The sequence below is a fragment of the Anolis carolinensis genome, chromosome 4 (genome assembly GCF_035594765.1).
Source record: "Anolis carolinensis isolate JA03-04 chromosome 4, rAnoCar3.1.pri, whole genome shotgun sequence".
In the NCBI taxonomy this organism is placed as follows: Eukaryota; Metazoa; Chordata; class Lepidosauria; order Squamata; family Dactyloidae; genus Anolis; species Anolis carolinensis.
In genome coordinates this window covers 176688704-176713978 of record NC_085844.1, presented here as the reverse complement: position 1 = coordinate 176713978, position 25275 = coordinate 176688704, and the positions used below count along the sequence as shown (strand labels likewise).

The 25275-nt window shown below is 39.2% G+C and overlaps 2 protein-coding genes across 6 annotated transcripts; one reads left to right on the top strand and one right to left on the bottom strand.

Annotated features, from left to right (window-relative positions):
• The first annotated feature begins 22 nt into the window (after nt 1-22).
• cpt2 (carnitine palmitoyltransferase 2) lies at nt 23-11750 on the top strand. Of its 5 annotated transcripts, XM_003220293.4 has the most exons (5): nt 23-324; nt 3578-3658; nt 3931-4037; nt 7720-9024; nt 10120-11750. In XM_003220293.4, the coding sequence occupies exons 1-5, from the start codon at nt 155-157 to the stop codon at nt 10449-10451; spliced, it is 1995 nt and encodes a 664-aa protein (XP_003220341.1). In that variant the 5' UTR covers nt 23-154; the 3' UTR covers nt 10452-11750. The 5 variants fall into 5 exon arrangements, with proteins under 5 accessions (XP_003220341.1, XP_062834368.1, XP_016848739.1 ...); XM_062978298.1 differs by lacking the exons at nt 23-324; nt 3578-3658 and adding an exon at nt 5866-6128 and having other exon boundaries at nt 7021-9024; XM_062978299.1 differs by lacking the exons at nt 23-324; nt 3578-3658; nt 3931-4037 and adding exons at nt 5412-6128; nt 7021-7211.
• Nucleotides 11751-12448: 698 nt separating this feature from the next.
• On the bottom strand, nt 12449-23408 carry czib (CXXC motif containing zinc binding protein). The gene is made up of 8 exons (XM_008109591.3): nt 23207-23408; nt 23018-23101; nt 19851-19907; nt 18131-18212; nt 17245-17276; nt 16693-16770; nt 14823-14888; nt 12449-12924 (listed from the first exon to the last, which is right to left on the bottom strand). The coding sequence occupies exons 1-8, from the start codon at nt 23210-23212 to the stop codon at nt 12847-12849; spliced, it is 483 nt and encodes a 160-aa protein (XP_008107798.1). The 5' UTR covers nt 23213-23408; the 3' UTR covers nt 12449-12846.
• Nucleotides 23409-25275: the final 1867 nt, after the last annotated feature.

Genomic DNA, 25275 nt, shown 5'->3' with positions numbered 1-25275 from the left:
TGAAGTCCAAAACGCCTGAAGGGCCGAAGTCTGCCCACGCCTTGCAGGTTCGCTCTGAAGCGCCGCACAGAGGCCTCCTCTTCCTGGTCCATCCTCCTCTCAGAGCAAACTCCTCCCAAGGGCGGCCTCCTCTTGCTCTCCTGCTCCTCCTGTCATGGCGCTGCTGGGCCTGTCCTCCTCGCCCTTCCGCGGAGCCCCCGCCGCCCGCCTCCCGCCTCTCCTCTCGGGGCCCCGGCGGAGGCACTACGGCCAGGAGACATCCTTTCCCCAGCACTTGCACCGCAGCCTCGTCCCCACCTTGCATTACCAAAAGAGCCTGCCCCGGTAAGGTCACGCCGGGCTCCCTTGGAGGAAGCATCGACACCGGGGGTTCACACCTCTTGGGACTGCCACGACTCAGAATCAATGCAGCTGTCCTGAGTCACCAGCCCTCCTTGGCGGAGAAGTCAGAAGACCTTGTCAAAGTACAGCTCCTATGGATTCCATTGCCCTGAGCCGTGGCAGTTCCAAGCGGTGTCAAACCTCATTCATTCCACAGTGTGGATGTACCCCAAGAAGCACACTCATTCATTAGTAGGAATGGATTGTTTCTCGTGCTAAATGTACAGTGTTGCACTGCCGTAATTTTAATTAATTGCAGCCTCCAACTTGGCACTGCGGTAAGTGTAACAACAAAGTGGGAATTAATATACTATGGGAGAGAAGTGTGACTCTTTTTTTCATTATAATGTTGTCATGTATTAAAGTGACACACACACACACATATACATACAGTATATATATACATCACTATATAACATGATTTTTGTTCCTGGGTTATAACTGTCATTTTCTAATTGTTTCTCTCATTAAAACGTGGGAAAAGTTTATTAAACTGAAACAACTTCATTTTTGCGGGACATCCTGCAGCACATTTTGCTATAGTTTTTCAATGAATAGAGTCTCAACCAATTAAACATAGTTTGTGGAGCCACAAAAACAAAGTTTCTGGAGTGTAATGACTACCCTCAAAGAACTGCACAATTAGACAGGAAATAACACCTTGAAACCAGGAACAGTGGGTTGCTGTGAGTTTTCCAGACTGTATGGCCATGTTCCAGAAACATTCCCTCCTTACGTTTCACCCACATCTATGGCAGGCATCCTCAGAGGTTGTGGGGTCTGTTGGAAAACTAGGCAAGTGGGGTTTATATATTTGTGTAAGGTCCAGGGTGGGACAAATAACCTGTCTGTTGGAGACAAGTGTGAATGGTGCAACTGACCAGCTTGATTAGCATTGAATAGCCTTGCATTTTCAAAGCCTGGCTGCTTCCTGCCTGGGAGGAATCCTTTGTTGGGAGGTGTTAGTTGGCCCTGCTAGTTTCATGTCTTAAATTCTCCTGTTTTTCTGAGTGTTGTTCTTTTATTTACTGTCCTGATTTTAAAGTTTTTTTTAATACTGGTAGCCAGATTTTGTTCATTTTCGTGGTTTCCTCCTTTCTGTTGAAATTGCCCAGATGCTTGTGGATTTCAATGGCTTCTCTTGAAAATCAGTAAATAAAGAACAACACCCAGAAGACAGGGTAATTCCAGACAAGAAACAATCAGGGCCAGTACTGCATCAGTGTTTTGTGGATATTATGTTTCCTAGAGCAGACAGTGAAAAAGGAAACACCTCTTTCAAAATATACAGTACCACGATGAGAAATGTATTAGGAGTTTAGTATGAGAGTGAGAGAACAATCTGAGTTGCAGCTATTAGTGAAAGCCTTCAACCATGTATTGTATGTGGGTGAAAGGTTAGTGCTAAGAGGAGGACATGATTTCTGTGATTGCTATCGCATATACATTTACATTAATTAAATATGTGCCCTTTTACCTCCTTAAAAATGAGTCCCAAAAGCAGAAGACCAGAGGAAGTGAAATTATTTTGGATTTTTTACCTTACATGTTGTTAATTGATGCTTAATTCTTAATAAATAATCATACTTAGGATCATACTGTGAAGATTATAGTTAAACACTGGCACCATAATTCTTTTGGTTCACTACACAAGTGATTTTCCTTTCTTCAGATTTATTCAACAGTGACAAGGGAAGGCAAGCAAAATCTGTTGGCTCCAAGCAACCTATTCTACAGCCTTTCTGCTTTCTTAGGGTGCATTTACACAGTAGAATTAATGCAGTTTGGCATCTCTTAAGCTCCCAAGGCTCAATGCTATGGAATCCAAGGAGTTGTAGTTTTACAAGGCCTTTAACTTTCTCTGGCAATTAGTGTTGGTGTCTCACCAAACTACAACTCCCAGGATTATATGGCTTTGATTCATGACAGTTAAAGTGGTGTCAAACAGCATTAATTCTTCAATGTAGATGTAACCTAAGTCACTATGGCTGTCTGTTTTCCCTCCTGGCACTGCTACCCGAGGAGGATTTTTCCTAAATACCCATAAAACAGACAGTATAAATATACCTTTCTTTGACCTATTCTCAATATATTTTTTCCAGTATTTCTTTCAAGATGAACCATCTCCAAGCAAGAAAACTGATAGCAAAGATGGCAAAAACCTGATGTAGTTTACATATTTATTTATTTAGTTTATAACCTATCTTTTTCCCAGCATGAGCTTGCATGGGAGTGTCAACAAATATTGCAGCATAGGATACTCCTGTTCCATATTGAGACCAGCCAAACATGCTACTAAAGTTTTGGTATTCATCTTCAAAATCTGTCCCCCAAATTGCCCCTCCTTATGTATGAATGATATTGTTTTGTCTACAAAAGAACTGAGGCTCAGAGGATAAGTTTGCTCTTTAGCTAATAAGATCTATTGTCCATCATGAACTGTGACTTGAATTGATGGAAACGTCCTATAACTTACGTAATTTACAGCTCTATGGCTCTGACTTTGAAAGAGGAGATCAGACTCATTGTCGAAATTCTGCATATATTTCTATTGTGTCAGGACAAATGAAGAGAGGATGGCTTAGAAGGGTTTGGTATGGATAGATAAGGATACCTTTTGAATCCAGTTTGGTTCATGGGTCTCATGACATGGGGGAAATACACACTTTCCCTTCGATTACTTGTAATGGCAATGAATGTAGTGGAAGGACTATCCTCCTCATTTACTTTTACTCTGCCTACAGAAGCATGGTAGAGTTGTGGATGCTGAGGTCCTTGAGCATTTCTGTCCCACCAGGCCTTTACAAATTGATAAATGTTGGGCTGTTGATGGTGTCTGGTGCTGTTTTGAAGATTTTTAAGGGGTTTCATGGAGTTTTAACACATTTTAATAATTTGTTATTATTTAGTTTACAAACTTTTAAATCTTACATTTATACTTTATTCTCATGTTTATACATTTTTAAAGTTGCTTTGTTTTTAATATGTTGTGAACAGCCTTGAGTCCCATTATCAGGATAATGGCAGTATGTAAATGAACAAAATAATAATAATCATCTTAGAATCCCTTTTAAACCTATATTTCAGCTATAAATTGCTCAGTAGTCTAATCTTGAATGAGCAAGTGTTTTCTTATGTGCTTAGTAGAATGCTTAACATCATTTTTAGATTGTTTTAATTCTCTCTCCCTTATTAGTTTGCCAATTCCAAAACTTGAAGATACAATTAGAAGATACTTGAATGCACAAAGACCTCTTCTAGATGATGACCAATTCAGGTAAGAACAAAGAGGAAACCAAGGATCTAATTCACAATGTTGACAACAACTTCTGTGCTCTAGCACAGAAAGCTAAGGTCTCTAGTGCTGCATCCCAAATATTCTTGCCTAATTACACATATCACTTATTTGAGAAGATTTAGGGTGGAGAAGGGAAAATCACACAGGATTTCTATGGATTAGTTGTCATTTGGTATTTATCAAGATACTTTACCTCTCAGGAAGAGGCACAGCAGCTTAACTAAATTTCTTTTTCTCTTTTTTATATAAAGGAAAACTGAAGAACTTGCTGCCAAATTTGAGAAAGGAATTGGCCGAGAATTACATGAGCAGTTGATTTCACAGGACAAGCAAAACAAACATACTAGTTATATTTCAGGTAGGAAACTCATTGTGAAACTTATTTTCTTGATTTCTGTTCTCCAAATTGCTGAGTTAGAAATCACTGTGATCTAGTTTAAAGTCAGATTATACTCTTATTGCTGCCAAAAGAATGTAGGCTGGTTTATTCACTCTTATATATCTTGTGTGAATTGACATAACTACAGTAGAGTCTCACTTATCCAACATTCTGGATTATCCAACGCATTTTTGTAGTCAATATTTTTGATGCATTGTGATATTTTAGTGCTAAATTCGTAAATACAGTAATTACTACACAGCATTAATGTGTAATGAACTTCTGTCAAATTTGTTGTATGACATGATGTTTTGGTGCTTAATTTGTAAAATCATAACCTATTTTGATGTTTAATAGGCTTTTTCTTAATCTCTCCTTATTATCCAACATATTTGCTTATCCAAGGTTCTGCTGGCCCGTTTATGTTGGATAAGTGAGACTCTACTGAACTAAGAATTGGCTTCGATCTGAACTAAGAGAAGACTTCTTGAACATGTCCCACGGTTTTCAGCAGATTGGTTCTAAGTTTATTTAAATTGGGCTCAAACCCCCTATGTTTTAAGGAAATGTTGGGTGACATGAAAATTGGATGCTCAATAGTCCAGTCACTCCTGCATGTCACTAATTAAAGCTGTAGTCACTAAATTTCATGTTTGTTCTAAAGATAAGCTGTGTGTGTTTGTTTACATAACCTAAGAGAAAAGATAGTAGAGCATATACACTCATTACATGCAGACAATTTGTTTCTACTGTCCTGTATTAAAGAAATTTAGGCACTTTGCAAGAACGAACTTCACCTGGGGTATGATAGAAATGTTGCTAATCGGATTTGACTTGTGGTATATCTATACTGTAGAATCACTGCAGTTTGGTAGCACTTTAACTGTCATGTCTCAGTGCTGTAGAATCCTAGAATTTGTAGTTTGGTGAAGTACCAGAACTCTGGCAGAGAAAACTAAATACCTTGTAAAATGACAATTCCCATTATTCCACAGCATAGCTGTTAAAGTTGTGTCAGACTGCATTAATTTTACATTATAGATACACCTTAACTAAGGGGCCACAAACTCATAAGCCATCTCACTGGAAGCCTCTATCTATTTTTACAGCTTCTTTCTGATTTGATGTCTGTTTGGGGACAGGAGATAAAGGATTTCCACTCCTTCATCCTAAAGAAATCTGGCATTTAAATTCCACATTGATGACAGTTGAGGCTTTAAAAACTGTAGTTTTAACATGTTTTTTTTTGGCAGAACAGTTGCATTTGTGGAAGAATGGGTAGCCATCCACACTACTATACTAACACTCAGAAAGCTGCCTCTCCTACACTGAAGTGAGCCTTTTAAAACCATCCATTGGTGCTAATGGTTTATTTGAGAGCCTGGCTGCAGAAGGGTGTGTGTGTGTGGGAGAGAGAGAGAGAGAGAGAGAGAGAGAGAGAGAAAACGAGAACATATGAGCATGTGGGAGAGAGTGGATGTCAGGGCATAGACGCATAGCTCTATCCACTTGTTGGCATGTGGCACTAGTGTGCTTATTCCAAAATTCCCACAGTTCAGACCAAAGCCTCCTTTGGAGCAAACATTACTATACTGCATGGGCCAGTGGTATGTCCTACAATATGGAGCCTGTTATAGCCCTGCTTATTCTCTTAAATGGTAAAATCGTTCAGGAACATTAATGTAAAGGAAAATATATTGTTGCAATAAAAAGACTATACATTTGTGATAAGGAAACTATGTATTTAAGGAAAATAATGATTGTTACAACCAGTGACTGATTCAAAATAAATGTACATCTGTTACAGAGTATTCAAGCACCAGACTTCAGAAAATCCAGCTTAGTCCCAGCAGTAAAATTGCCTCTAAAAAGACAGCCAAGATGAGAGAGAGAGAGACAAGGAGGCATGCTTCAGCTCTTAAGAAAAGAAATGTGTTTTTAAAAAAATATTTTGCCAAAGAACCAGAACATGAAATGTGCAACCAGCAGAAGACAAGGGCAACCAAGGAAGGGAGTCAGCAAATCAAATAGGAGAAAGTGAATAAAGAGAAGAAAAGCAAGCAAGCAAAGGTTTACAGCATTTAGTTTAATCAATTTTAAATGTTAATTCAGTCCTCAAAAAAGTTTCCCTGTAGCATGTATTCTGCTGGTGCCTATAAAAATATCCAGGAGAGTATATGTACTTATGCACACTTGGTGTTATTATACATTTAATCCCCCCCCCCCCAATGAAGATGAGCCAGATCCTTCAGAATATTGAACAAGAAAGTGTGTGAATGGTTGTCATATAGATGGGACATGATTCTGTTGTTCTCTCCTTTTATCTCATTTGATATTACATGGAAGTAGCATAAGTGTTGCAAAATTTTGTCTTAAGTTAAGGTTGGGAGGATGATAGGCAAATGGAGCTTCATTGCCTGAAGCACAAATGTTGCAAGATATTTATTTGTTCAATTGAAGATGGGAAATATGATAGGCAAGCAAGAGCAGGTAAACTAACCTAGCTGATTTTGATATGGAGAAGTGTGTTCAGAGAGGAGTATGAGGAACAAGTGCTTCATAGTGTTCACAAGAGGGAAGCTCTTTGTCTTCTGTCATAGCTTGTATTCCATAGATGAGACAGAACACACATCTTGATCTATGAATTGGTATCTCTGAGTGACTTTCAAACAAGGCACCCATTTTCTCTTGTTCCTTCACCAAGATTACATTTGCTTTAATTCTGTTTCCTTTTAAATATTTTGTAAAGGTAGAGGACATTTACAGTACAGGCACTATTTGGTTTTATACTTCCCCAAGCATTTTTGTTGTCATTCTGACTTTTGTGGAGCACAGCACTATACTAAGATATACTAAGAAGAATTTTCAGAATATAAGCTGGAAATTTTTCTAATATATTTGTCATGCTACAGGTAGTGTGTAGATTGTTACTTTTCATCTCCTATTAACATTTACTTTGCAGCCCTTATATTTATGAAGATAATCTACAGTTCTTAAGTCTAAACTCAATCACATTAGTGGATAGAATGAAGACAGGGATTAGAAGTGTATCTTGTCTAAGGAATTGAGACTTGTATAAAAGATGGAAAGGACAGCAGCGATAAAGGAAGATGACAAGGAAAGACCAGAAGAGACAGACAGACAGGCAGGAAGGTAAAGAAGCTATTTTTGGTTTTGATTTTCACATTCAAAAACAGTACATTGGTAAGTTCCAAAGGAGAGTGATTTGTGAATGGGAATTAAATGTAAAATTGGATCCTAAACCAATGTACTATAAGAGTCATATGTTCAATTCGCAAAGAATAAACAAGCAGTCCCATTTTGGATTGCAGGAACCTGAGGTAGAATTGAATCACATGAGAAGACATTGTTGAGACGTGATTTGCTCCCAGTCAGTCTCCAGAGAGGCCCCAGCTCCTCCAGATTTTGAGGGTGTATGAGGAGGGAGGCGGAAAGGAGGTTTGCTTCCTCCTTATTTCTCAGGTGGAAGCACTTCTGTCCACAGAATAACTTTATTGGATTTCTCTCTTGCAAATTGATCTTATGTGGCATCTTATAGCCAACAATAATCACATGGCTCTTTCAGGATTGTGACACATTTATAACATGTATTCTCCTTTTGGTCTCTATCTTTATTTCTTTTACCACCTCTCAACGTTAGGTCCCTGGTTTGACATGTACCTAAGGGCACGTGAATCAGTTGTTTTGAACTTCAATCCTTTCATGGTTTTCAATGCTGACTCCAAAGTGGATTATAACAATCAGCTCACAAGGGCAACTAACATGACTGTTTCTGCTTTGCGATTCTTGAAGACTCTCAGGACTAACATTTTAGAACCAGAGGTTTTTCACCTGAACCCAGCCAAAAGTGACACTCAAGCTTTTAAAAAGTTCGTTCGTTTTGTGCCTCCTTCTCTGTCATGGTTTTGTGCCTACATGGTGAATGCCTACCCACTAGACATGTCACAGTACTTCAGGCTTTTCAATTCTGCTCGACTGCCCAAGTCTAACAAGGATGAACTATTTACAGATGAAAATGAGAGGCACTTATTGGTGATTAGAAATGGAAACTTTTATGTATTTGATGTGATAGATAGAGATGGGAATATACTGAAGCCTTCAGAAATTCAAGCACATCTACAATTCATCCTTTCTGACAGTAGCTCAGTTCCAGCATTCCCTCTTGCGTGTCTGACTACTGAAAATCGGGACATATGGGCAAGGTTGAGACAGGAGCTACTGGAAAATGGGAATGCAGAAGCCTTAAGAAAAGTAGATTCAGCAATATTTTGTCTGTGCCTTGATGATTTTCCAATTAACGGCTTGAACCACTTGTCCCATACCATGTTGCATGGTGATGGCATCAATAGGTGGTATGACAAGTCATTCAACCTCATTTTAGCCAAAGACGGCACTGCAGCAATTCACTTTGAACACTCTTGGGGAGATGGTGTTGCTGTTCTTAGATTCCAAAATGAAGTGTTTAAAGATAGCACTCAGACACCTGCAATTACCCCTCAGTCTCAGCCTGCTGCTGTTGATTCTGCCTCATCTGTACAGAAACTGAACTTTAAATTGAATGATGCCTTAAAAGAAGGAATTACCCAAGCCAAACAAAAATTTGATGCTACTGTGAAAACATTGACTCTGGAGGCTCATCAGTTTGAAAGAGGAGGCAAGGAGATGTTAAAGAAGCATAAAGTCAGTCCTGATGCTATTGCTCAGCTCGCCTTCCAGATGGCTTTTCTGCAGCAATATGGGCAAACTGTTGCCACCTATGAATCGTGCAGCACTGCAGCTTTCAAACACGGTCGCACTGAAACCATTCGTCCTGCCTCCATTCACACAAAGGCATGTTCAGAGGCCATTGTCAGAAAGTCATCCAAGCACAGCGTAGCAGAGCTTCAACAGATGATTGCAGAGTGCTCTAAGTATCACAACCAGCTCACAAAAGAAGCTGCTATGGGTAAGTGTGAATGTGAAGCTGTTCTGTTTTTCTTCTGCAATTTGCATGGTAATACCAAGCAAGCCCACCTCTTTACTAATGCAAGTATGCTCAGCCCTCCTAACCTTTTAAGGATAACATTTAGGATATTTGCACTAGATATTGAATAATCTCACATATCCAGTACATGACTTGAATGAAAACTTTTCTCAACTTCTCTGTAGTATCTTTAAATCCTATTCAGTTTATCTTCAACTTCCTAAATGTTTGAAAAAGATTGCTGTCAAAATAGATCCTTCAGAGAAGCCAGTCACACTGGAGTACGACATTTCTTACAAGCTCATTATACACAATGCCTTTTTCTTTCATTGCAGAGGAAAAAATTCATTAGAAATCTGGAATATTAATATACTGGGCTCTAGGTATCTGCTGGGATTTGGTTCTAGGACCTCATGTGGATACTGATTTCTAGGTGCAGGGCTCCCAATTATATACAATGGCATTGTAAAATGGCATTCCTTTTATAAAGTACCGAACAGCTCAAATGAGTGCCAGGGGACCTGTGAAATGATGGAAGGCTACAGCAGAGTATGACTACACATTAGTGTAGTGCTCAATGCATACAAAATCAAGGTTTGTTTTGGGATTTTTTCAAAAATATTTTTGAGCTTTGGTTGGTTGAATCTGTGCATGCTGGGCCTGTGATATAAAGGGATGACTGCACTCAAATTTTGTGACAACTTTAAATAGGGCTTTTCATCCTTCATTCCTGCTTCTCCTTTTAGAAATATGGCAGTAAATATGTCAATGTACACTCTTGTGAACATTGAGAGCTTCCTAAGATTTTATGAGACAACCTTTATATAAGTACCTCTTATCTGTGAATTTGATCCTTCTTGTAGAGGAAAAGAAGGTTTATAGTTTCAAATAAACAGTAGAGACTCTAAACTAACACCATCAGGAGTTGCCTGGTTTTTTTCTGCATATGCAGCCTAAATTCATGGATAACAATGTTAATGTTTGTTTAAAATTGTTAAGCTAATTTGCTTCAAAATAATTTAACATGCCTGAGTTTGGTTTTGCAGTGCTATTCACTATTGCATTTTGTGTTGGCAGGCCAGGGCTTTGATCGGCACTTGTATGGCTTGCGATGTGTGGCGGAATCTCGAGGAACCCCCTTACCAGAATTTTATCAGGACCAAGCCTATTCACAGATTAATCACAACATTCTCTCCACAAGTACTCTGAGCAGCCCTGCAGTCTCCATGGGTGGATTTGGGCCAGTGGTCCCTGATGGTTTTGGTGTAGGATACGGAATACACAATGATTGGATTGGGTGTAATGTTTCTGGCTATCCAGCGAGGAATGTGCAAGAATTTGTCCAGTGTGTTCACAAGTCACTGGACGATATTTTTAATGTTCTGCAAGGTAAACAGGTTAGTAACTGAGCCACAACAGGATTGGCTTTTAAAAAACTTGGGTGATACCAGTTCATCTTCAGATAGAAAATTATTTTTAACAATTCTAGCTGGATGTTCAGGTTAGCACCTACTTCTGGAAAAAATGCCAGAATTAAAATAATGTGTTCAATTGTTTTAGTTGGGTCTCAACATAATCATGTTTAGAGTCTGGTAAGCTAAACTCATACAGATACTTAATTTTAATACTGATTGTAAAATAAAATGTATTTTGTGCAAGTATCTGCCAAAGACATATCACTGAAGATTGAGGCCTAAATCTTTTTCTTTGTCTCAACTAGACTAGAATCAATAAATCAATTAAATTTATGTATGTGTTGACTCAGCAGATGATTCAATGAGCTAGCTCTGGTTGGGACTAACCAATAGCATACAGGCCATATTTAGGCTGACTGATGTACTGTATAGGGTTCTTTCCTTCTTAATGTATACATCAATTTGATAATTTTGAAATAGAATCGTAATATAAACAGACATGTTCCCGACATGAATGCATATAGAGAGAGTTTGGTTCACGTGCCTAATTCAAACATCCCCAATCAAGCCTTTTTGTTGGAATACATCCCAAGAATGAAATCTTTTTGAGCAAAATTCATCCACCAACTGTGAAGGCCTTCCTAAAATACCAGTTTTCATATTATTTCTCCAGAGAGCTACATTGTGATAGTGTGTGACTTATAAGAAACAGTTAGGTGAATCAAAGCAACATCTGTTAGAATAACTAATCTCACTCTTCAACTGGGAAGACTTCTGGTTAAAGTAAGCTTTAATTGTACAGATGGTTGTTTAGAAAATTTAATTTTATCATCATGTAACTTTTCCAACAGGCTAAGCTAGAGACTTCAGACTTACCTGGTTTGAGTCAGATCTCAAAGACTTTTAATTTAAAAAAATCAAAATGTTTGTAGAACAATTTTTGCATTCCTCCCTTACCAACATTAAGTTTCTGCTGGACTTCACTTCAAACATTTTAATTCTTCTCTAAAATGTGTTTTTAACAAGTGATCTCTTAAGACTAATACCTCAAAGACAAAATGAATTTGAAAGAATCTAAATATACAAGTTGCACTGAGGATGATATGCACTTCGAACAGCTGCCTTATTTTTCTTATTATATTTAGCTAGGTATCAATCTAAAACGTGTGCTGGGAACAATTTAGCCTCATTTATTCAAGTGAAACTTAAATGTGAACTTCCAACAATCTTGAACTAAATATTCATGTTTTTGTGATGAGAAATTACAGCTGAAATAAATAACTTGGAAATGAAGGTTTGTTTATTTGTATCCCAAATGGTCTACACAATCCCCATATTTTTGATCACTGAAAAATTGCATGCATGAAAAGCTTTCTTGAATAGTGGTGGATGAGGGGAGAAGAGGAATACGAATGTTTCCTTCTAGGGACTTGATTTTTCTTACGGTCTAAGACAGAGTCTCTACTCTGTAACAGCAGATACAGTTAATAGCCTTTATGCTAGTGGTTCGCAACCTGTGGGTCCCCAGGTATTTTGGCCTACAACTCCCAGAACTCCCAGCAAGTTTACCAGCTGTTAAGATTTCTGGGAGTTGAAGGCCAATACATCTGGGGACCCACAGGTTGAGAACCACTGCTTTATGCTAACAAAACAGACTTCTATTGGCTGGGAGTTCCTCTGATTTTTTTTTAACTTCTTTGGTGCTCTGTGTTACATCCCATACTATTTATGAAATCACCTCATGATCCCTGAAAAGGATCAGAATGCAAAAAGACATGAACATGGAGGTGGGAAAATTTCACTGCAGGACTGAAACTTTGCCTCTGGATTCTGCTTATGGCTATCTTCAAATAATAAAGAGTCCAAGATTTTATTACATTGCCATTAGGTGTACTGGAGCCATAAGAGGCCTGCTATTCCTCAGTGAAAGGTGAAGGCATTTTTCAGGAATTGCAGAAGAGCAGGATTTTCACATTAGTAAAAATACACTATTAACTGTCAAAATACTTTAATCAAAAGTGTAATGCTATTTACACAGCTTTATGTTTCTCTGAAACACTTTTAAAATCCATTACCTTCAAGAAAAAGAAAGCACACACTTAAAATGTCAAATATGCTGACAATATGTTATATTTTTTGTGTTAATGTAAAAGATGACAAGAACTTAGGCTTATGATATGATTTCATGTCAATGAGACAGCTATTACAAGAGGTAAGGATTTTCTGCCCCAACCGTACTGCTATATACATCAATTAAAATGTAGTGATCCTTTCTATGTATCCACACCTTTCTGTGAAGTAGAAAGTATAGGACTTTATTGCAGATTGCACACAAACAAATTGAACAACATGGCGATACAGAAAATGATTTCTTACAAAACAAAACGTTTCAGCATTTCACAAACCTATGCGTAACTTCATAGATGCCAACTGATTCCTTTATCTTTTCATCATACTCATTCCAATCCTGTGGGAATAAATAGACAATGTTAGCTCTGAGTGTCTCTATATCTATATGTACATGTTGGGATGAAGCTACAATATGGGATCTTCCAAGGTACACAGTTTGATTCTGTCTTGCATTTGATATAAGATCAGGGAAAGCTTCAGCTTTAATTCATCTTATTACCCTTACGCTTCTTAACATTTCTGACTTACAATGTCTCTAAGGTGAGCCTATCATGGAGTTTTCTTGGCAAGATTTCTTCGGAGGGGGTTGCCTTTGCCTTCTTCTGGGGAGAAAAAAAGTGACTTCCCAAGGCTTTTCATGGTCGAGTAGGGTTCAAACTGTAGTCCAACACTCAAATCAGTCTACCACACTGGCTCTTGAGCTAACATTTTTAGCTTAGTGAAATAGACCTTTTGCTCGTGAAGTCTTCAGTTGTACTAACAGGTTCACTATCACTCCGGATGAAAGGATTAAATTTACCAAGCTATTGAGTCACTAGACAGACTAGGTTTCTTGCCAAGGAACAGAATTGACAGATACTGACACTCAGAGATTAGGAAGTCTGATGGTGAATTGTGAGCTTCCCAAGGAGATTGACATCCTCCATAACAGTTCTGTCACAAAAGACTACTATAGTAAATCAAGGGGAACTGCTTGCCATCTTAAGACTGTTATCTGAATAAATGATTGCAGGGTGACATCTACCCCAATGTTACTTAAGAAGAAAACTTTTGTTGCCCCTAGTAGATTCTTACTGCTAGTCATCTACTACATAATGCTGAAAGTAGGAGTGGGGAAACTGCAACCTTTGCGATCAATGGAGAAGCACAAGGGTTTTTCGCACCCTTCTAACTCCTTGCTGGGCACCCCCAGGACGTCTACACCCTGAAGAAAATGAGAGGCAAAAAGCTACACTTGGAGGTATCTTAACAGTGATTCAATGAAAAGAATACACTCTCCCAAAACTCAAAATTGATCATGAACTGGAAGTAATGTCGCATTTAATTTTCAGCTACAAAATGGCTGATTGGCAGCCACAGTCTGTTGGAGGGAACAAAGGAAGAACCTGACTCTCATATCCTCCACAGTTGCTGACCCCCACTCAGAAGCATATTTGCAAATACAAAAAGCTGTGGCTGATTACTGGAGCTTATTGCATACACAAATACCAGATTTCATCTATTGTACAGTATCTCTAGACAAGCCCAAAAGAAGATTGCTGTATGAACTCTGAAAAGCTGCTCACAGTCCAAATAGCTGTAACTGATTGAAGTTAAATGGAAGTCTGGTGATCTTAGGTAGTTTCATGTATTTAAAGAAGAGACAACTTTTAAGCATAACATATTTTTAAAGTCTCAAGATTCTTTCAGCTACACCATATTTTGTGTTTGTCATTAAAAGGCTGGTTTGCAATAGCTAGGAATGGGGCGTTTAACCTTTTCGTTGGATGAAAATCACTTATTCGAAGTTGAATTATATGAGAATTTCCCATTGGCGTCAATGGGAAATTTGCTTAAAACTCAAATGAGCTCTAGGAAGGCAAATGTTGTTGGAATATGGCAATGAGAAATCTTCAGCTGCCATACACTGAGATGCACAATTGTGATCCAGAGACTATGTGAGCTTCCCTGCAGGTGCTACTTACAAGAAATATATATTTAACGGCATTTCCTGGTAATGCAAAGACTGAAAACCACAAAATTCAGAGAGAAGCATCCTGATCCTTTTAGATGAGCAGCTTGGTTAAAGTTGCTTGGTTAAAGCACTGAATACGGAGCAGCATCCCTTTGACCCCAAGACTTCAAAGAATATGGAAGGACAAGACTATCTTTTTTAAGTTTAACAGTCTATTTCTGATCCCAAGCCCCAGAGAGCATGAAGGTATTTTTTTTGATAAATATGATCAGAGACTGTACCTTCTCCAACAAGTTGATGTCGCTGAAAGATGTGCCAGACTCTGCACCATTGGCAGCAAAACCAGCCTATAAACATATAGAAAGCTCATACTATCATGTACACAATCTTACAAACAGAAAGACAACAGCAAAAGAAATAGCATTCAGAAGCCCTTAGCCAAGCTAGTGACAGGACTTGTAGTTCAAAACAATCACTCTTCTAATAGCTGTCTAATTCAGGGTAACATCACAATCAAGTTAAAACCAGCTGATTATTGGACAATCTTATAAATATTGTTGGACTTCAATGCCCTACGCCTGTGGGCTCCTAGAATACTGTGTTTGGCCCAATCCCTACTTTAAGGTATCACAACATGCATCTGTTTTAGCTTATTTCTGCTAAAGAAAATCTGCCCCCTGCTGGCTGTAAAAACAAACAAGCAACATCCAAAAGCATTTCAAAAGGAAATTTTACACCAGGATGGAAAAAGTGTAGTCCTCCAGGCATTGCTGGATGTCAATTCCCAGGAGCCAATGTTAAGAAATTTTGGGAGTTGTAGTTCAATATCTGGAAGGCTGAACATCTTCCACTGCTGTTTGTACAGGCAGTCCTCAAGTTACATACAAGAGATGGTTCTGTAGGTTTGTTCTTAAGTTGAATTTGTATGCAAGTCAGAACAGGTCTGGCAAAAAATGCACTCTTTGTAATTTGACCAAAAAAGGTGCACATTATAGTTTTTGTGTAATTAGAATCCCTTGTTTTAAAAACACCAAATCTTCCAAGCAATGGAAAGGAAAACCATAGAAATATATAACCCTTTCCTCCAGGAGCATCTCCTGTTTATCCTGCCTCAGCTTCCTTGAGGTGTACTTATGCTGTGGAATGAATGCAGTTTGACACCACTTTAACTGCCCTGCTTCACTGCTATGGGATCCTGGGAGCTGTGGTTTTACAAGTTCTTTAGCCTTCTCTGCCAAAATGCCAAACAAACTACAAATACCAGCATTGGATAGTATTGAGCCAGGGCAAATAAAAGTGGTGTCAGACATGAAGGAGAGGTAGAGGGAAGACAAAGGAGATATTGATAGGAAGAAAAAGGAAAGGAGGGTGGAGAGAGATCGATAGGAAGAAAGAGAAAAGGGGCTTGGAAAAATATCCATAAGAGAAAAGGGGGTTTGGAGAGATATCGACAAAAAGAAAGAGGAAAAGGGATGGAGAGATCCAGAGAAAGGAAAAGGAAAGGGGGTGGAGAGATCCAGAGGAAGAAAAAGGAAAGGAGGTTTGGCGAGATATAGACACACTTTGGCTCAGTGCTAAGATTTCATGGCAGGGGCGGGGAGAGGAAAGGCCTGTTCATAACTATGAGTTGTACACAAGTCATAACTCAGGGACCACCTGTATATATAATTGTCAATTCCAGCTATAATTTCTAATAGCACTTGCTATAAGTCATTATGACTATCTGGCTTATCTCTGCATGCATAGAACATGACCCCCGGTTTGTAAAATCAGATTGTCGTAAGAAACAATCAAGAGGAGAATGGAAGTGAATTATGGACATTGAACTCCCAAGATCTGTGGTTAAAGCTAGGATTAAGTTGAATCGGTATCAACAATAGTATGCAAATTCCCTTGTTGTCATTCTAGTTTAACTCAGTCTGAACAAGGTGTAAAAGTATACTTGGAGTACTATGTAATTACAAGGCTGTAGTCAAAACTCTAATCATACACACATATAGTAAGATCACCATAACGCCCTTAAGTTGTCTTTCTCACTCAATATTGTCACAAAAACAGTGCCAAAGATATATTGGTGCCAAAGATATATTAATTTAGGTCTAATAGACAGTTCAAAGAAAGATGCTCTGAAAATTGTAAGAAGTAACTTGCCTGTGGTTGAAAGTCAACTGGTTCAAGGCCACGGCATTCAAACTCCACTATCGTCTTAAATGTCTCATTATCTTCAGCCTAGAATTAAACCAAAACAGTAGTTAGCTTCCGTATCAGAGAAATGTGGCCTGGGAGGAACACACAGAATATATTCCCTAGGTCATCATATGCCATAAAAATGCATTAGATCTATTCTAACAATTGCAAAAAAACCAAAAACACTTCTACACCCCCAGAAATAGTTCCATCACATAGTAAAAGCCATAAAATATTCAACTGCAAAATTTAAAAGGCATTGGTAGAAGAAAATATGTATTACACAGAGAGTAAGGAGGGAGAACAGATAGTTATCCAAACCACTTAGAAGTCAGCTCTGGAGGGATGGGGGGGGGGGGGGTGTTGTAGGGAAGAGGAAATATGTTTCCTCCAAGACTGGCTGAAGGATATCTGCTGGTGTCGGATCTAACTGGATTATGGCTTTTAAACATTTCCAGATATAAAAATAATTAAACTTGCCATATTACCCATAACAATAGAAGGAATTTGACTTACATTGTAAGGTTTCATTGTATGACTCAAAATATCTGAAAATATAAAAGACAGTACTAAAGATCACCTGTAATTAGTATTTTAAAAGTATCAATGTAATGCACAAATCAGTTCACTGATACTTACATTTAAATAGGTTAAGTGCAATTAAATATAAAATCCTACATTAATGGGTTTATAAATTGAGTTTCTCACTTTTTAATGAAAAAGGGAAACAAAACCACAGAATGATCGACAAATTACAAGAAAAACAAATGAACAGTACTATTTATCTCTTTTTCCAAGGATTATATTTCTCCTGGGGCAGGGATTATGCCCCATTCCCATTTCACATTTAGAATTATGAGCAAGGAAGGGAGACAACGTGCCTCAAATGTAGAAAGCAGTGGGAATCAACAATGCTGGGGAGCCACGTGACAGACAGAGCATCTTGCCAAAAATTAGACCCAGAAAGATAGAGGTGATAGGTACCACTTTTCAGAAAGTATTCCTGAAAATAATTCTCAACTACATTTTTTCGTAATCAGTCTCTCATTTATTTATATCTCATTACCTGCTTTCTAAAGCAGAAGCTACACCCCAGTATTTTAAACATTAAGATTTCATAAAAAGAACATATTGGAACCAGAAAGGCTAAGTGATGAAAACCAAAATGCGATTGTCTTCCTGTCCAACAAAACCTGTGGAATAAAATGACCTTCAGCAGGCAAAAAGCAGCAACAGAGACCACCACTAACATTTACTGGGCAAAGCATTCTTTAATTTTGGTGCAACCATTGTATTGTAGTTTCCATTAATGAAATCATATTTAAAATGTAAGTGTCTAGCCTAAACTGAAAAGAATCAGATGTATTTTAACTTGCAACTGCATGAACAATATCCAGCCTACCTATGGAGTTTTCTCGGGAACACAGCTTGCATTTCTGCACCATTGTGGCACTCCCCCGGCCTCCTTTGAGAGGATGGCTGTCCTAAAGAATATTTTGAAGGGAAGATTACTTATCCTCAGAAAAAAGTCTAACTCCAGTGCTGTACTGGAAATGCTATTTTATTTAAGACTAAAATGTTATACTGTACATACATAGATTATTATTTATTTAAGAAGAGCTCACGGATAACAACGGAGAGAATTGCCCTCACCGCAGGTAAAATCTGACCTTATAATAAATACTCAATTACTTCTTCCAAAAAGCTTTTTAAAATGTTTATACCTCACCAACCATAGCAGGCCAATCTAAAGATAATGGCAACCTTTTCATTGCATCACTGCATACAAGGAAGCCAAGACACTGTGAATATGTGGAGTCACAAATTTAATGGGTTGGAGAAAAAATGAAAAAGATGGCAGTGCTAACCCACTGACTATGAAAGCAAGGTAGCAGATGCTCACACTCACAACCAATAATCCTCTGTCAATATGTCAGTCCAACTCTGAGCTATGGGATTTTGCTGCCCAAAGGATGAGTAGAGAATACTTCTTGTACAGAAAAAAATTCAAACAGCAAATGTCCAAATTTTCCATGCCACTCATCAAAATATTTCATATACTGGTGTATATATAATGGTAAACTTCCTGAAACAAAGTAATATTTTAATCTCCATACATATGAGCTCAAAATGCTGAACTCAGGATTCAAAATGCTGAAAATTTTGTTTAGGGCTACAGACAGCCAACTGTAAGTAGCTCCGGTGTATATGTGAGAGAGATGCATTGGACATTTACTATACTGTTCTCTGTTCCAAAGCTCAACAACAGCCAGGAGGAGAAAATGGTATCAAGGTTGGATATAATGGTAAAACATTTGTGCAGCAAAAATAATCATTTTCACCAGTCTAGACCTCTTCAAGTGTTTTGAGCTAAAGTTCTCTTTCCCCCTGATCTCTGGCTATACTGGGGAAACTGTTGGCTAAAATGTTAGCTACACCAGAAAGTTGGCCTCTAAAAATGACAATGGAATCATTTATAAGATTGCAATTCTTTATAAACTTATTTGAGAATAAATCCTGTTACATGAAGTGATTTCTAAGCAAACAGATGTGGTATCCACTATTTTTTGGTTCCAGATCCCCCCCACCACCCCCAAATCTGTGGTTGCTCAAGTCCGATTATATACAATGGTGTAGCAAAATAATGTTCCTTGTTTAAAATGGTAAAACCAAAGTTTTGGGAAAAATTGAAGAGAGAGGGAAAGGAATTATTTTTAAGCCACGGATGGTGCAATTCATGGATGCAGAATCTGTGGCTAGGGAGGGCCAACTGTATAGCATTTTACCTATCATTTGCATGCCTTGGCCCATAGCAACAAATTCCTGCTTGAACTATATAATCAACGCCTCACCACCAGACAGATGTATTTGGGTCATGCAAGCCACAAAATGTTTCAAGCTCTGAATTTTACTTTTAATGTCCACTTTTGCACACATTATGAATGGCACAAGTGTATAATCTTTCCCTGAAAACAAATATAAGGGATCTGTCAGATGGACAGCAAACATAAATGATGCTGCTTGAAAGTGTGTGTATGTAAGTAAATATCCCAACCCTAACACAGTTATTCAGTTTCACACACATCATAAATGATTCTTCATATTCTCATTTTGATGCTTACCATTAGTCGTAGATATTGCCATTTTTCTGAAACTTCACCACAGTTCCCACATTTCAGCTGGAAAAAAACCCCAAAATTAATGTAGATTACCACCAATATGCAAACAACTGAAGACTCCAAATGCAAAACAATACTGATGCTGAGATCAAGATGTGCCAAGACATACATGGATGTGAATGACGCAGTTCTAACATATTCTCCACAAAAAAACCTCATAAATATGAAAATCCTGATCATATTTTTTGGGAAATAGCATTAGAGACTTATAAAACATTACAAAATGTCTTGATCTATAGCAGTAATCAGAAGCATTAGACTTTTAACTTAAGGCAGCCTGCTAACACAGGCTGTTAGTTAAGTGAAGAAAAACAACATACCCATAAATAATTGTATGCACTCTTAACAAGATAAAAGATTCCAACAGAAGAGAAGTGTTGCAAAATTGCAATAAAACTTTAAGTGATGTTGGCAATGTTGTGCTTTGACAATATGAGTACATAATTATAGAGTTGAAAGAGATCCCAAAAGCCATCCAGTCCAACCCCATTCTGTCATGAAGGAAAACACAATCAAAGCCCTCCCAACAGATGGCCATCCAGCCTCTGCTGAAAAACCTGCAGAGAAGAAGACTCTACCAGGCTCTGAGGCAGCACATTCCCCTCTCAAACAGCTCTTACAGTCAGGAAGTTCTTCCCAATATTTAGCTGGAATCTCTTGCAATTTGAATCCATCAAAAGGTTTCCAGCTGTGTGATGATCATCATGTTTAAATATTTGAAAAGATGTCATAAGGCAGAGGGAGCAGGCTTGTTTTCTGAGGCCCTAGAAATTAGTACACAATGGAGCAACAGGTTCAAATGACAGGAAAGAATATTCCAATTGAACATTAGGAAGAACTTCATGACTGTAGGAGCTGTTTAGCCATGGAACTATCTCCCTTGGAGGCTTTTCTCTTTTCTCTCTTTTAAGCGATCCCTCATGTCCGAGTATGATTGTCTTCCAAGTGTAGGGTCTTGGCAATGGGTCTGTCGGTGGCTGTAGAAACCTATTCTTGATCTGCATGTTCTTTCGCAGTGAGGACATTGATTTTCAGGTGGAAAACGGTCCTGACCAGGGTTGGCTTGATGCACCTTTCTCTTGACATATTTCTCCCTTTCTCCCTCCATTTGTGCCTCTTCGAATTCCACAGCATTGTTGGTAGGAGCTGATCTCCAGTTAGAGTGCTCGAGGGTCAGGGCTTCCCAGTTCTTGGTGTCTATGCCACAGTTTTTAAGATTAGCTTTAAGCCCATCTACATATTTCTTTTCCTACCCACTAGCATTCTGTTTTTCATTCTTGAGTTGGGAGTACAGTAACTGTTTTGGGAGGCTGTGATCGGGCATTCAGACAATGTGGCCAGTTCAGTGGAGTTGATAGCGAAGGATCATTGCTTCAGCGCTGGTGGCCTTTGCTTCTTCCAGCACGCTTCCAGCACATTTGTCTGCCTGTCTTCCCAAGAGATTTGCAGGATTTTTTTCGGAGGCAATGCTGATGAAATTGTTTTAGAAATTGAGTGTGACATCTGTAGATGGTTCATGTTTTGCAGGCGTATAACAGGGTCGGGAGGACAATATCTTTATAAACAAGCATTGTGGTGTTCCTACAGATGACCCGATCCTCAAACACTCTGCTTCTGGGTTATTGTGAGCTTTCCGGGCTGTATGGCCATGTTCCAGAAGCATTCCCTCCTGACGTTTTGCCCAGATCTATGGCAGGCATCTTCAGAGGTTGTGAGGTCTGTTGGAAACTAGGCAAGTGAGGTTTATATATCTGTAGAATAATGTCCAGGGTGGGAGAAAGAACTCTTTGTCTGTTTGCGGCAAGTGTGAATGTCGCAATTAGCCACCTTGATTAGCACTGAATGGCCTTGCAGCTTCAAAGCCGTGATGATTCCTGCCTGGGTGAATCCTTTGTTGGGAGGTGTTAGCTGGGCCTGATTGTTTCTTGTCTGGAATTCCCCTGTTTTCAGAGTGTTGTTCTTTATTTACTGTCTTGATTTTAGAGGTTTTTTAAATACTGGTAGCCAGATTTTGTTCATTTTCATGGTTTCCTCCTTTCTGTTGAAATTGTCCACATGCTTGTGGATTTCAATGGCTTCTCTGTTTAGTCTGACATGGTGGTTGTTAGAATGGCCCAGCATGTGTTCTCAAATAACATGCTGTATCCAGGTTGGTTCATCAAGTGCTTTGCTATGGCCAATTTCTCTGGCTGAATCAGTCTGCAGTGTCTTTCATGTTCCTTGATTCGGGTTTGGGTAATGCTGTGTTTGGTGGTCCCTATGTAGACTTGTCCACAGCTGCATGGTATATGTTAGACTCCTGCAGAGGTGAGAGGATCCCTCTTGTCCTTTGCTGAACATAGCATTTTTTGGATTTTCTTAGTGGGTCTGTAGATAGTTTGTAGGTTGTGTTTCTTCATAAGCTTTCTTATCTGGTCAGTGGTTCCCTTGATATATGGTAAGAACACTTTTCCTCTGGTTGGGTTTTTGTCTTTACTTTCGTGGCTTGTTCTTTGTCTTGCAGGTCTTCTGATGTCTGTGGTGGAGTATCCGTTGGCCTGTAGAGCCCAGTTTAGGTGGTTCAGTTTCCCTTGGGAGGAGGCAGGGCTCGCATATTCTTTTTGCATGGTCTGTCAGGGCTTTAATTGTGCTTCATTTTTAATCTGGGTGATGGTTGCAGTTTTTATGTAGATATCTACCTGCGTGTGTAGGGTTTCTGTAAACTGTGTGGCCCAATTGTTGATTGGGTTTGCGGATGACTAGGACATCTAGAAATGACACTTTTCCTTCATTTTCTTTTTCTATGGTGAATTTGATGTTTGCTTTCAAACATCTGTTTCATTTGGAAAAAAGCTGCACTCGTAGAGCTCAAGCGATGTTGTATTTCAGTGTCGATATTGACTTTTCTGTGGAGAGGTGGCTGCCAAGGTAGTGGAAATGGTCAACATAACACCATTAAGCTGGCATTGCAGAGGGTTGGGCTTTTAAACAATGGCTGGATGGCCTTCTGTCAGGGGTACTTTGATTGTGCTTTTCCTGCATGGCAGGAGGTTGGACTAGATGGTGCATGTGGTCTCTTCCAACTCTATCATTCTATAATTCTATGCATGCCCTTCCTCATCAGAGCCTACCTTGAGGTACCACCGAAAGTCCTCCCCGACAGGCCTGAGGTTGGTAATGTTTTCCAAAGTGGCCTTGAACTGCAGCCCGATCTTCTGCAGAAAGAGAGAGGGGCCGTCAGGTCACTTAACCCTACCCCAGCCCACGCTCAAGGGATATACAGTATATGTCTCCATTGAAGAGGGAGAGCCTTCTCTTACCCCCATGACAGGAAAGGACAGGTGAGGAGAAGGGTTCCTCAAGAACACTATTCAGGGCGCAAGGCTTCTGCAGCTGAGGAACGGTGAACTGGCACCGAAAAATGGGAACAGCTGCCACTCAAACATCGCGAGGCTTCAGACTCGTCGCTTCCTGCATAGACGAAGTTGTATTCAGCACAACAGCCGCGAATTGCCCTGATCCAAGATGGCGTCCGAGCAACCGTTCTCAGCCTTTTGTCGCTCCCAATATTTCAGGCTTCAACTCCCAGAATTCCTGAGCCATGGCCACACTGGTTGGGAGTTTTGGGAGTGGAAGTCCTAAAATCTGGAGAACCAACACTTGGGAACCATTGCTGAAGAAGCTACAGTAGAGTCTCACTTATCCAACATTCGCTTATCCAACGTTCTGGATTATCCAACGCAGTCTGCCTTTTGGTAGTCAGTGTTTTTGTAGTCAGTGTTTTCAATACATTGTGATATTTTGGTGCTAAATTTGTAAATACAGTAATTACTACCTAGCATTACTGCATATTGAACTACTTTTTCTTCCAAATTTGTTGTATAACATGTTTTGGTGCTTAATTTGTAAAATCATAACCTAATTAGATGTTTAATAGGCTTTTCCCTAATCCCTCATTATCCAACATATTTGCTTATCCAACGTTTTATCAGCCCGTTTATGTTGGATAATTGAGACTCTACTGTATCTGGATTATGGGTTGCTGTGAGTTTTCCGGGCTGTCTGGCCATGTTCCATAAGCATTCTCTCCTGATGTTTCGCCCACATCTATGGCAAGCATCCTGAGGTTGTGAGGTCTGTTGGAATTCTTGGAATGTAGGGTTTATATATCTGTGGAAAGTCCAGGGTGGGAGAAAGAACTCTTGTCTGCTTGAGGCAAGTGTGAAGGTTGCAATTGATCACCTTAATTAGCATATAATGACCTTGCAGATTCAAAGCCTGGCTGCTTCCTACCTGTGGGAATCCTTTGTTGGGAGGTATTAGCTGGAATTCCAGATATGAAACAATCAAGGCCAGCTAACACCTCCCAACAAAGGTTTTCCTTAGGCAGGATTTGAATCTACAAGGCTATTCAGTTCTAATCAAGCTGGCCAATTGGAGCATTTACACATGGCTCAATGCTATGCTATGGAGTCCTAGGGGTTTCAAACTGCATTTACACAGTGTAGACCAAACATGGGCAAATTTGGACCCTCCAGGTGTTTTGGATTTCAATTCTCGCAATTCCTAACAGCCAGTAGGCTGTTAGGAATAGTGGGAGTTGAAGTCCAAAACACTCGAAGGGCCCAAGATTGGCCATGCCACACATTCTTCAACTCGCAGTTTTGGTTAGCGTTGCCATTGCCTGTAGGCATGGGTTGTGGGAACTGTTGTCCTAAACACAAAACCAAACCCCCTGGCATCCAAGGCTAACACTCTGTAGACTGAATAAGGAGACTGCATGTTTGATTGTGAAAGATTATCCAATTGTTCGTTTTTACATTTGTTGGGGAAAGTGAGAAGAGATGCTTGTGGAAATTTATCTTGTAGAGAAAGGCCTTGGATGGTTCAGGAAACGAAGGTACCATATGCTGCTCTGCCTTGGGCAACTAAATGTGTTCAGCTGAGCCTTTCTGAAAGGTAGCAGATTCTCCAGGCCTGAAAATAATGTAGCTGCAATGTTATGGACCTTTTGGGGAGGAGGATGTTGCATTTATTAGATAAAAGAGGGTAATGCAAAGTATGCAAGATGCAATAAGGAAAGTGTGAGAGGAGTGACGAATGCCGAGTGTCCGTAGCTGAGGATTTTGAAAAATCTCAGTATGACAGAATGAAAGGTTTGGTCAGTCAAGGCCAGGATTAGGAGTCTGTCAGAGGTGGAGATTAGGAGAGTTTGGGTTAGAGATAGAGGCATCAGGATTAGAGCTATGACATGAGAGTTGTAGTTTCAGTCGGGATATATACAATATGTATTAAATAAATTTCAATCCTGTTTAATAAAATCATTACATTAGCCAACACACATTTGGTGCCTTAAGTGTTAGCCCCTTTTCTGGGTATATTTGACCAG

What these genes read in the sequence shown, in the direction of transcription:
- cpt2 (XM_003220293.4), top strand. Translation starts at nt 155, where the DNA reads ATGGCGCTGCTGGGCCTGTCCTCCTCGCCCTTCCGCGGAGCCCCCGCC. An exon ending in TACCAAAAGAGCCTGCCCCG is followed by an intron (nt 325 to 3,577) that starts GTAAGGTCACGC and finishes CTCCCTTATTAG; the next exon opens with TTTGCCAATTCCAAAACTTG. An exon ending in ACATACTAGTTATATTTCAG is followed by an intron (nt 4,038 to 7,719) that starts GTAGGAAACTCA and finishes TCTCAACGTTAG; the next exon opens with GTCCCTGGTTTGACATGTAC.
- czib (XM_008109591.3), bottom strand. An exon ending in ATACAATGAAACCTTACAAT is followed by an intron (nt 16,771 to 17,244) that starts GTAAGTCAAATT and finishes GTTTAATTCTAG; the next exon opens with GCTGAAGATAATGAGACATT. An exon ending in CAGTTGACTTTCAACCACAG is followed by an intron (nt 14,889 to 16,692) that starts GCAAGTTACTTC and finishes ATATGTTTATAG; the next exon opens with GCTGGTTTTGCTGCCAATGG.